General features: G+C 40.5%; 1 protein-coding gene and 1 long non-coding RNA gene across 3 annotated transcripts in view; one reads left to right on the top strand and one right to left on the bottom strand.

The window, feature by feature from the left end:
* Positions 1-7,023, top strand: part of slc1a4 (solute carrier family 1 member 4) — a 78,821-nt gene extending 71,798 nt beyond the window's left edge. For both annotated transcript variants that reach the window (XM_069931742.1, XM_069931743.1), the window contains one exon: positions 2,587-7,023. In XM_069931742.1, coding sequence (XP_069787843.1) covers positions 2,587-2,821 — 235 coding nt within the window. In that variant the 3' untranslated portion in view covers positions 2,822-7,023. The remainder of the gene's footprint in view (positions 1-2,586) is intronic.
* LOC138760729 (uncharacterized) overlaps positions 1-12,212 on the bottom strand; it is a 56,060-nt gene that overhangs the window by 9,890 nt on the left and 33,958 nt on the right. The window lies entirely within an intron of this gene.

Consider the following 12,212-nt stretch of genomic DNA (forward strand, 5'->3'; position numbering starts at 1 on the left):
CTTTGATTTTTTTCTAATTTTTTAATATCCTTCTCCAAACTGTTTACTTCTGCCATATGTTTTCTCTTAAGATTCTTCACATAGGATATAATTTGTCCCTTATGAGAAAACTATTATAAGTAGAGAGCAGATTTGTTTCTATCTGTCTCTTCATAAATTCACAGAAGTCTGTTCTTTTAAGCAATGTAGTATTGAGACACCATCTGTATACATTCACTTGCTTTTGCATTGTTACTATAGTTAATATTAATGGAGAAAGCTTGCTAGATAGTCTGTTATTATCACTCTATTTTTTAATTGGGCAGACATTAAAAATCGTTCCTTGTATGTGAGTCATGCACCTTTGAGTAAAAAGAATAGTCTCTCTCTCTCTGGGATTTAATTGCATGCATCCATACATCAATAAGATTTGGATCTTTCATGTATGAAATTGTGGTTTTTGCTGCTTTCGACCTTGTTGTTGTTCTTGCTGATTTATCTAGTATTGGGTCCAAGCAGAAATTAAAGTCTCCTCCAATTAATATATTTTGTCTTCCCTTTGCTGTTTTTAAGAAGATATCCTTCATAAAGGCTTCATCGTCTTAATTCAGGGCATAAATGTCCATGCTTCTCCATAAATTTTACAGCGTGTCATTATATATCTTCTAGCTTGGACAATCAATGCATCTTCTATTAATACTGGTGTATTTTTATTAATTAGAAAAGCCACCCCTCTTGACTTTGAACCAAAGGAAGCCAATATTATTTTTCCTATCAATTCGCTTTTTAATTTATCATGTTCCAATTTGGTAAGATGTGTTTCCTGCAAAAAGATTATATCCACTTTTAATTTATTTCAGTATGCCAAGATCCTCTTCCTCTTCACCATTCTGTTTAACTCATTAATATTAAGATTAATAAATGTTAATGTTTTATCTACACCGTTTTCACTCAAATATTGTATAACAAATCTTCCCACTTGTTCTGACCAGTTCAGCCTCTGAATTAGTCAAGTTCATTTGAGCCTTCCACAACTTCTTTAATTTCCATGACTTCTCTGATACATCTCTCATTCCATACTCGTTAAACAACTGCATAAAGTTTCCATTATGTTCAGGATGGAGGCTACATCTTGGGCTGACTCCCCAGCTCTGCTGGCTTCAGTCAGTCCCAAGGCCCCTGCTGAGTCACTCCTCATCAGGCTTCCACTTGATATTCCTGGCTGAACTGTCACTTCAGTTTTTGTTTTCGGTTGCCTCAGTCATTGAGTACTTGCTTTATCCATTTTTGATGATAAAATTCTGTTTTTTCAGCTTTTAAACTGTCTTTTTAATTCTTTTTGTGGAGAGCTCTTTCAAAACACTTGCTCAGCTCATTAGCATGGCCACGCCCCTCCTGATGATCATTCCTTTCAGTCAGTTTGTGAGGCTTGATATGAAGATACCCCACTCCTCAGAAAGGAACAGCTTGTGGTGAATGGATTTAGGGGAGTAGGTGTTCCACAGGTCCAGATCCATCCTCTAGACATCCCCTCCCAGATCCAGCGTCATGGTGAGGTCCAAGACAGCTGGGGGAAGCTGTTGCGGTGAATGGCCAGACCAAGCTTCGAAGCAAGATATGCCCTTTCCACGCCCCATGGCACGTGTTTGCTCGATGGCCGTTGACCCTACAAGAGGGTTTGTCTGCCCTTTGACAGGTCTTGTGTTTTTTATCCTACGGGGTGCCACCCTCTGCACCAAGCAAGCCTGGCGGGGGAGCCGGTTTAGTCACTGACCACCTGACAATGCGACAGGTAGTTCTGGGTTACATGGTACCAGTACCACTCAGACGAATAACCTGACCTATTACAGAGCTAGTGTCCTAATTTTGAATCTGGCCTGTCTAAGAAGTTTGTATGTTCTCCCTGTGTCTCTGTAGGTTTCCTCCAGGTGCTTTGCTTTCCTTTCAACCTTCAAAAACTTGTAGGGTTTGTGGGTTAATTGGTGTATTTGGGAGGCACAGCTCAGGGGTTGCAAGGGTCTGTTATTGTGTCGAATGTCTAAATTTAAATAAATTAATTAAAGTATTGAAATGGCAAGATAGAGTGAAACTAGAGAAGATCTTTCCATTTGTGGGAGAGTCTAGGTGCATAGGGCACAGCTTCAGAATAAAAGGATGTCCTTCTATTAGGAGAAATTTCTTCAGACAGAGTGTGGTGAATCTGTGGAATTTATTGCTACTGACAGCTGTCGAGGCCATGTCATTGGGTTTTTTTGGTGGAGTTTGATAGATTCTTGATTAGTAAAGGTGCTAAATGTTACAGGGAGAAGGCAAGAGAATGAGGTTGAATGGAAAAATACATCAGCCATGATTTGAATGGCAGAGTAGACTCAATGGGCTGAATAGCCTCATTCTGCTCCTGCATGATCACAGCTGGAAGTTCTGCATACATAGACTCTCGTTGGTGTTTGACTCGTGTGAATCTATCAAGCCTTCTGTGAAGAGCAAGTTGAAACATCATATCAGAGAGTAGGCACTCCACCAAATCACAGAGACAGGGAAGGGGGTAAATGGAGGAGTAGGCAGAAATATTTTACTGAATACTGAATTATTTTGCTTTTCAATCAGGGACCGGACCTGTACTGTGGTTAACGTTGAAGGAGATGCTCTAGGAGCAGGAATCCTTCACTACACCAGCCTAAAGGAACTGGACACAGAGAAAACAGATCCAATGGAATTGAAGGTGGAAGCTGTGGCTAACCCCAGTTCAGAGAATGAAGCATGCCCACTAGTCTCCTACACTGAAAAGACCCCTTCTCCCTTCAGTCACGCCGATCCAGAAGCAAAAGAATCCCAACTGTGAGGGCACAAAATATTGAATGCAAACCTTTGCAGTGTACGAATCTTTTTTTTAAAATCATGTTTATATGAGAAAAGTCTGCTGTGTTTGTTTATTTCTAATTTTATTTAATATGCAAGTTTACCCCAAGATCAGTATCATTTCATCATCAATCCCTGCATTAGCTACTTCATAACATACCAGATAAAAGTTAAATATCAATCATGCCAAAACAGGCCCCAGTGAATATTTCCCTGACCAACACATCGATGGCACGACAGAACAAATGGCTGACAGGATTGGAGATCAGTCATCAGTTTTCTCAACCAATTTTAAATGTTTAAGAACTTCATTTAGGTTTAGCAGTTGCTTGTGATAATCAAACTGTTAGCTTTTAAAATATTTCTCTTCTTAAAGGTACTAAGGCATTGAACCTTTTCCTGTTACAAGTGGGGGCTCAAAATGTTCTTCTTGCCAAGTATTGTGCTTTCACAGGCATGAAGTAGTACATTGATATTTGTGGAGCATTATGTATGAGTGTGCCAACTGTTGCTGCCAAAAGCATTTTTACAGATGAAAAAAATGTTTCCAATGTATGGAGTATTGCTTTACCCTGTTAATACGTCTTGTGCCTTAAAGTGTACTTTCCCTATTCTGGCTTCTCTTCAAACTAGTCCTGACTTGACTGCCTTAATCTTGATTCTGCTTCCAAGAAGAAAAATGGAAATGAGAAATCCCACAACCCAAATAGAATTCTACCAAATGAAAATGGTTAACAAAAGCAAAGAATCCTTTCTTGTCTTGGAAATGATTTAATATGCAGCAATGTCGAGTTGCTGTTACGTGCTTTTGGTATCCCCTAGTAACACTTTGAATAGGATAAGTCTCCTCAGCTTGGTCTCTCTTTGTATCTCCTGAGGCCTGAGAAGCACAGAGACAGATGCGACAGCCTTTTTGAGGGGATGTGGAACAATCAAGTGCTAGAAGCTGTGCATGTAAAGAAGGTAAGGCAAAAGCCTCGGATTTATTTGTGGCTTTTTTAATGAACCGTTTTAGGCCTGAATTAATGAAGATTTACTCTTTCAAATATTTTTTTTCTGACTATAATTAACACGGATTCTTTTTGTAAAAACTCATGCACAATGAAAAGCTCAGAAACAAAGCTAAAATTACTGGATATAAGTCAGCCAAGGAGGTTCTCAAAAAATGGGGAGTGAAGTTTTGTAGAAGCAATCCAATCGTAGCTTTTTAATGAAAGGTTTCTCCAGCTCCATGCTTTTACTATCTGGTCAAACAGTGTCCTTTATATAACAAAGATAAAAAATACATAACCGACATTTCCAGCTTGAGCCCTTCATCAATGACCTGCTGAGTTTCTTCAGCATTGTTTTTTTTTTAACTTAAACCATGGTGTCTGCAGACTTTCATGTTTTACTTCTTAGCTTTTCAATATCTGAGGGCTTAACCCCTCTCCATGCTTCTTAATTCCTGTTCAGGTTTTAGAGTGTTGTCATTTTTTTTCCCTGGGCTTCAAAACTAAACAGAAATCAATCCCGGTGCAATAAGTTTCTCTCTCCAACTATCTGTAGCTTGCTCACAATTTTACTCCTTTTATTAAAAATAAAAGCTACTTCAAAGATGTAATGCAGAGACAAAAAGACGCGTCTATTTAGAAGAGTTTTTAAGTATGTCTTTTTTTTCTGACACGATGGGTTTTTTTTAGCCTGAGACCATTGCCAGGAGTGTTTTTTCTGTTTTGTGGTGAAGTCCTTATAATGTGCTCTTCAGTAGAATACTGCTTTGGCTGCAAACGTTTCATTGTGAGTGCAGACCATAATGGGTCAAATTACATTACTTCAAATTTAACTGGGTATCAAAAACAAAGAGAACGTGTATTATGGAAATCTTTCCTTGTGATGAATTGATATCCGTTATGAGCACCTTCTGATTTTACTTTTTTACTGACAGTATTTCCATTCATTGTATGAGTTCTTTGATACAATCTTATGCTTCAACTGGACAAATGGAAACCTGTTCTGAAAGTTCATAGAATGAAACAGGAAAGTCTGCAGATACTGTGATTTTAGATAATACACAAATGTGCTGGAGAAACTCAGCAGATCACACAGCGCCCATAGGTGGCAAAGATATGTAACCAACATTTTGGGCCTGAGGATTCCCCTTGTTCTCACCTTCTACCGGACCAACTTCTGAATCCACTTAGACCATGATCCCACTATCAGATACATCATTCCCTTTCCTCCCATCTTTGCCTTCTGCAGGGACCACTCCCTCCACTCCTCCCTTCCCACCAATTTCCCCCTTGGTACCCCAGCGACCGCAGAAAATACCACATTTGCATCAACACCACCGTTCAGGGCCCCAAACAGTCCATCCAAGTGAAGCAACATGTGAATCTTCAGTGATCATCTACTGCATCCAGTGTTCCTGCGGTGGTCTTCTCTACAGGAACTGGATGCAGACTGGTAGATTGCTTCATTGAGGACCATTGCTCTGTCTGCTGCAATAGTGGGAATCTCCCAGTGGCCAACCATTTCAATTCTATGCCTCGTTCCCATCACGACATGTCTGTCCATGGTCTCATGCACTGTCGAACTGAGACCTCACACAAACTGGAGGAACAGCACCTCATATTCCATCTGAGGACCCTCCAGACATATGTCTTTAGCTTCAACTTCTCTGGTTTTTGTTAGTCCATACCCCCTGTCTCTCCCTTTCCTTATCCCTATGTCTCCTTCTAGTTCTGTCTTTCTCTTCTTCCCCTATCCCTATGTCTGCTTTCCTTCAGCTCTGCATTCACAGAGCTACCCTCCTCCCCCAATCATTTCTCAGCCTTTCTCTCCTGCCCTCCTATCCATGTCCTCCTATGACCTCTTGACAGTTGGCCTGTTCTCCTCCCCCTTCCCCTGCTTCCCTCTGCATTTTATATTTAGGTTCCTGCCTGCTTTTTGATCATGCCTTGACAAAGGGCTCAGGCCCAAAACAATGGTTATATATCTTTGCCTCCAATAGACACTGTAGAACTTGATGAGTTTCTCCAACACTTTTGTGTATTGACTTTGTTCTGAATTCCCTGTAGCCTCGCTCCTCCCCATCGCCTCCAGCTTTGTAAACTTCTATGATTTCATTTTCTACCTGTTACAAATCCCTGGCATCCTTTGTTGTACCACTGCTGGCTGCTCCTTCCGATGCTTGTGTCCTGAGCTCTGGAATTCTCTCAGTAAACCTCTTGTTATCTGAGAGAGACACTGTGAGATTTAAGGAGGTGATTCCAGAACTTGGTAGCAGAGGTATCTGAAGAGCATGGCCAACATTGATCTAGTGAAGGAATAGTGAAGGAAATCAGGGTGTGCAGTGGGCTGGGAAAGGAAATAATTGAACACTGAGATGTGGATGATCCTTAAAAATTGCTTCTTTGACTTGTAGTGTTAGATTATGTTTCTCTGTGTTCCTACAAGAAGCCCTGATCTTTTGTTGTGTTAAATTTAGACATAGAGCACAGTAACAGGCCACTTCTGCTTAAAGATGCTATATAAAATACAAGTTGCTATCATAGTTGTGTTACTCCAGCTGCTATGGTTTCATCTGTTGATTGGTTCCTTAATTCATTTGGAATATGGTAATCCAGTAAGATTTGTATCTAAATTGTTGACTTGCATCAAGTGAGATGTAGTTCAAACAAGATGCAAGTTGGGAAACACACTGATAGTGCCCTTCTTGGTTCCGACACACACTCGTCCAGTATTTCACCACGTGTACGAGGCCTTTCCTCTAACGTAAACTCAGAGAGTGGCTGAATGAAGGGTGGGGGGGGGGGGAGGAGTCGTCCAGATTTTTGCTTGGCAACCATATTGTGCAGGAGGAGAAAGGTCACATGATTAAATAATCACTTTAAAAATGTTTATTTAGTAATTAGTTAAACTTATCTTTGTTATCAATAATATAAATACATGTAACAGTATTGTTCAACAAAGGACAGGAAAACAGTTTACATTAATTCACTTGGTTACTGTAGATGACGGATTGCTTGTTAAAATATGTTTAATTTTTTTTGAGATTGAATTTATCTCCAACAGTTTGTTATCTAATAGCATAATTTGTATTGTGGACTACAGCTATGAATTTAAAGCACTGGATTTACTACTTTGTATTAATTGTGTAATTATGCTGTTCTCTGCAGTGAATAAACATCAATATGTCAATAAGCTCTGTTGTGCAATTTTCCATCTAACATCCTCCAAAGGTCTGCACCTTTGTGTGTGATTTCTAATAACAGAATGAGTGAAAACAAAATAAATGTAATTTCTTTGATAATTTCACCAGTCAGAATGGGATCCAGGAGGTTCCTATCTCTACTGCTACCCTTTTTAACGACAAAACTAGACCCATTTACGAAGAGCTCGAAAGCTGGATTTTCTCCCACCTTTGAGATCAATGTATGTAAAAAAAAATCATGGTGGGGGGTACTGATAGTGGTGGAGCGAAGCACTCCGTGACCAATCTAAAATGGTACATTCATCTTGCTGGGTTGAAATGGGAAGGACTGACAATGTCATGACGATGTCTTCAGCCCGCGCCAAAAATGCGGGAAATTCAAATTCATTTTGAGTGCACAGCAGTGACACTTCCGGGCGCGTTGATGCCAACATTGATGTGATTAACGCCCCGTCTCCCTTGATTTGGGAAGCCGGCTTGCAGTGTGAAATATCTCACAGAGCAAGCTTTTTTGTGCTCAGTGTGAACACGCCAGCTGACTTCCCAAAATGTCATGACTACAGAGATACTGCAGCTTTGCAGTAAAAAGGCCTAGTAACTACATTTAAGAGATACTTAATTAGAGGGAGGTGTCCTTAGAATTGAAGTCTGCCATATAGATGCCAATATTTTCTTTGTTAATGAAAAGTGACAATCCCTTCAAAAATATGCTGGGGAAATTAACTAGATCATTACCAAGGGGATGGATTCATTTAGGTGAAAAAGAGGTGGTTCTCCCTCAAGTACGGAAGGCAAAGAGGAGATTTGATACTCATTGAAAATTATAAAGATTTTTAATAGTGAGTGAGGAGAAAGTGTTTCTGTTACCCATTTTTTCACATACCCCTTTTACACCGAGATCCCACTTAATTGGTGTAAGAATAACCTTACCAGGTCGGGTCGTTCACACTGAACCAAGAAAAGCCGGGTCAGAAGCTGATGTTAAACACATTCGGCTGTGATACTACCTAACTTGCTGGGTAAATACCGGGATGAATATGAACCCCCATCCCGCGTTTGTTGTGTTCACACAGGTAAGTGAAGCAGTTAAAAGGCGGTTAACTACTGTCTTTCAATGTCAGTGTAAAAGGAATCAACCTGGGCATTATCCTCCTTTCAAATGCTTTGCCTACTCTGTATGAACACGTCGAAGGTGAATTGGGGGGTCTGAACTGATCTGGCTTTTATCCGCCAAATTAGGTAGAGTCAGAGGCAAAGTCTAGAATTGGAAGGAAAGATGACGTATTGTGTGTGCGACATAAATCCATAGTCCCAGGCATAGAAAATGCAAAAACTCAATCTATGTATCCCCTACTCCCCTTTCCACCCCCACCCCAGCTCACCCTTACACCACTATCCTCAACTCCCCCATCCACCCCCCGACCCAACTCACCTTCTATCCAACCCATCTCCTGCCCCACTTCGCTTCCATCCCACCCCAGTTTCCCATTTCCATTCACTTCCATATAACCATTTACAGAGCGGAAACAAGCCATGTTGGCCTTTCGAGTCCACACCGGTTCACTGATTTTGTGAGCCCTCTTCAGGCATTGGTCCCAGTAGATCTTCATTCAATAACGATGGGCGAATTCAATGCAAGTGGAATCAGATAATAGCAAAACTATGAGCAAACAGATTGGCTGTCTGTGTACCAAAAATAGTAAAACTTGACGAAACTGGATTTATTAAGAAAAGACAAACAATGGACAATGTCTCTAAGTTCATTAACTTAATCCATGCAGTACAAGGAAAGAAGACTCCAACAGTGGCGGTTGCTTTTGACGCAGAGAAAGCCGTTGATAGGGTAGAATGGAATTATTTAAAGTACTACAGCGGTTCAACCTACCAGAAAAATAAATTAATTGGATTAAAGCATTATATAAGGGACCATTGGTGAAGGTGACAGTAAATGGATATATAATCGAACCAAGGTCAACTTGGCAGGGATGTCCACTATCTCCCTCACTGTTTGCTTTAGCTATAGAACCCTTGGCAGAACTGATAAGAATAGAAAATAAAAGCAACAAAAATAAAAGGAATATAAAATCAGTCTATTTACAGATGATGTCATAGTATGCTTAACAGAACTATCAATAAAAGAATTATAAGAAATTGAAGGAATATGGAGAAGTATCAGGGTACAAGATCAATACAAAAAAAGTGAAGCGATGCCAATGAAGAATGCGGATTTCACAAAGTTTAAGAAAGAATCACCATTTAAATGGCAAACACAAGCAATCCGGTACCTAGGTATTAGACTAGATAATTTATTTTGTATAGATGGCCTAGATTATTATCAGCCATTAATGAAGAAATTACAAGATGAGTTAGAACATTGGAAAGATTTACAACTAACACTGATAGGAAGGGTAAATTGCATTAAAATGAATATATTCCCAAGGATACCATTGGGTCCCTCTTCTATTACCACCACATTGCGCCCCCCCCCCCCACCCCACCTCCATCCCCAGGCTCCCCGCACTCACTTTGACCAGATAGATGTGGCCACGAAGCCCAGACAGCAGAAGTTCAGGTAGGAGAGGTTGAAGAGAGACTAGAGCAGGTGTTCATGGACCAAAAGGGTTTCAGTATTGGTATCGACTGTATGGGCAGTGACGAGCTCTTGACACTCCGACTGCCTTCCTTTCTGAGGTCCAACACCCCAGCTGGCCACTGTTACGAGCCCAGAGGATCCATAAATCCAGCAGCAATAGATATTCACCAAGACAAATGGTTACTTAAACAGAAGCTGCTTTTAATTATCTTTAAACATGAAAGCACAATCAAACTTTAACTTATCTCTATTAACTTACTTAATCTACCTTAACCCCCTTCTAATTCTAAGCGCACATGTAAGTTCAGAAAAGTTATTTGGTTCACAGTCCAATCTCACTTCTCATTCCTCCAAGTTCACTGGTTGCTAGCAATTCTTATACTGTGCACAGAATTTAACATTTATAAAGTTCACCAGGCTTTGGTACTCATAAATGGAAGGTTCTTGTCAGTTTTCAGAGAGAGAGATGTGTTGTTCAAAGACATCCACAACTGATGTATTTGCATCAGCCAATCCAGTGTCTTGCTGATGAAATTTTCCCCCTCAGGGTTTTCCAGATGACAACCTCTTTCTTTCAGGTCATCACAGAGCTCCTTTTTGTTTCCCTTATTCCAAGTGAAACATTAGACAGCCAGTCCTCTACTCTTGCATGAACCACAAGGGCTTTGACCAGGTCATCTTCCAAACGGGTGTGCCAGCTTGTCCTGTTCCAGACCCAGCACCTTTTGCCAACTGTAACACTGTACAAGTGATCTCTGTGTCTGTCTGTCTCCCTCTCCCTCTCTGAGAGAAAACCTGTTTGACTCTCTCTGTTTGCAAAACTACATGACCCTCTCAGAACAGCAAGTTCTCTTCCAGGCATAGTGGCTCCGTCATGCTCTTTCATCTGTTGCCTTTTTTTGTAAACATCATCTACCATGGGGCAGAGCTCCAGTATTTTAAATAAGATGTTTTAAAGTGTTTGTATGTGACCTACTCTAACAAACCTGCCCCAATTTATCTCTCAAAAACATATCTATATACTCTGTCACACCACCCGTCCAGGCTGTCCCTTTAGCATCTCCATCATCCTCAGCACCCAGCGACTAATTTTGGTTCTGTGCTTCATTCTTCAAGCCCAGTCTGCTTTCAAGCATGTTCTTTGCAGTAATGCTTTTTCTCAGTATAAATGCTTTTGAGTAAAGGTTTTAAGAATGAAAAGCTATATTAATAAAAACACATTGAACTGTACAAGGGAGCTGTAATATCTCACCAATATCTGAATATCTCACATATTCATATGTAAGTGGACAGCCGGCTACCACTAGTCCTCGTTTCAGTAACATCCAGCATCGAGAATTTACCATATACCTATAGTTTAATTAGAAGTTTCAGAACCCCAGGATGTTCAGCATTGTGGACAACTCTATTCTCCTATTATGCTTCAAAGTAACTCGAGTGTTCCATTAAAACAAAATGCGCCATTATTGTGTACTGAGCAAAGTCACTGCCCAGTGCTTATCCTTTACATCACACTAGATGCAGACGCTGCTGAGCTACACGCCCTGCCTCTTTGCTCTGGGAAACTGGCTCTATGTGTAAAATACTCACCAATCCAGCATTCCTTCTGTGTGAACAAGCAAGCTGCTTTCAGAGATGGGTTGAGTATATGGGAATAATGTGGCTTTTCAGTGTAAAAAGGGGCTGGAGACATACAGGGAATTGCAGATGTAGGAGTCTGAAGCTAAACACATTCTGCTGGAGGAACTCGATGGGTCGAGTCGCATCAGTAGGAGGAAAAGAATGGTTGTCCTTACGAGCAAGAACTGTTCATCAAAACCGATCTTAGGTTGATTGTTTGTCTACAAACAAGGTATTGTACTAAAACCACATGTTCAAGCAACTAATGCTGGTTTATCCTCCTTGAATATTAACTTTAGGTGTGACTGAGATGCCTCTGTTTTGAATGAGAGAGCTCATTCCATGTATCATTCTGCCTTTAATCATGGACGACTAGTCGAATGATTCCCTTGCCACTTCATATTAATTGTAAATATCTGTATAGAAACTAATTGGCTCCCAAATGGATCAAAACATTAGAATTTGGTGAATTTAACTCCTCCTTGAATACATAACTTCACTCATGGATAAAATGCAAAATTACATGGGATTAATGTATTTCTGACCAAGGCTCATGGCCTTGATAACACACTGACTTCAAAGAACCAATGTATCAGGCATGCAGCTCATTTGTTGGTTAGAGAGAAGGGCTTGCAGCATGGTTGCAATCATGACCTGAACCATATGTTTATACCCAACAAATGCTTCTTCTCACCCCATCAATCCTTTTAAAAGTATTCACATGAATCATCTTCATGTTGCAGAAAGCTTCACATTCTCAGCACTCTCTGCAAAAGGGGGATTTTCCCAAATTCCTTTCTGGGTTTGTAGGGTTTGAATGTGCTTGAAATGCTCCAAAGTCCAAGCTATTGCCTGTTTGCAAGTGCCAGTGAGTTCTGGCCTCCCGTGCAAGCTTGCCATCTGACCTCTTCCACCAACAGCCCAGTTTTGCTGCGCCACTGGTTATTCGGTGGGATTCCCCAGGAT

Source organism: Narcine bancroftii, chromosome 4, assembly GCF_036971445.1.
Source record: "Narcine bancroftii isolate sNarBan1 chromosome 4, sNarBan1.hap1, whole genome shotgun sequence".
Lineage (NCBI taxonomy): Eukaryota > Metazoa > Chordata > Chondrichthyes > Torpediniformes > Narcinidae > Narcine > Narcine bancroftii.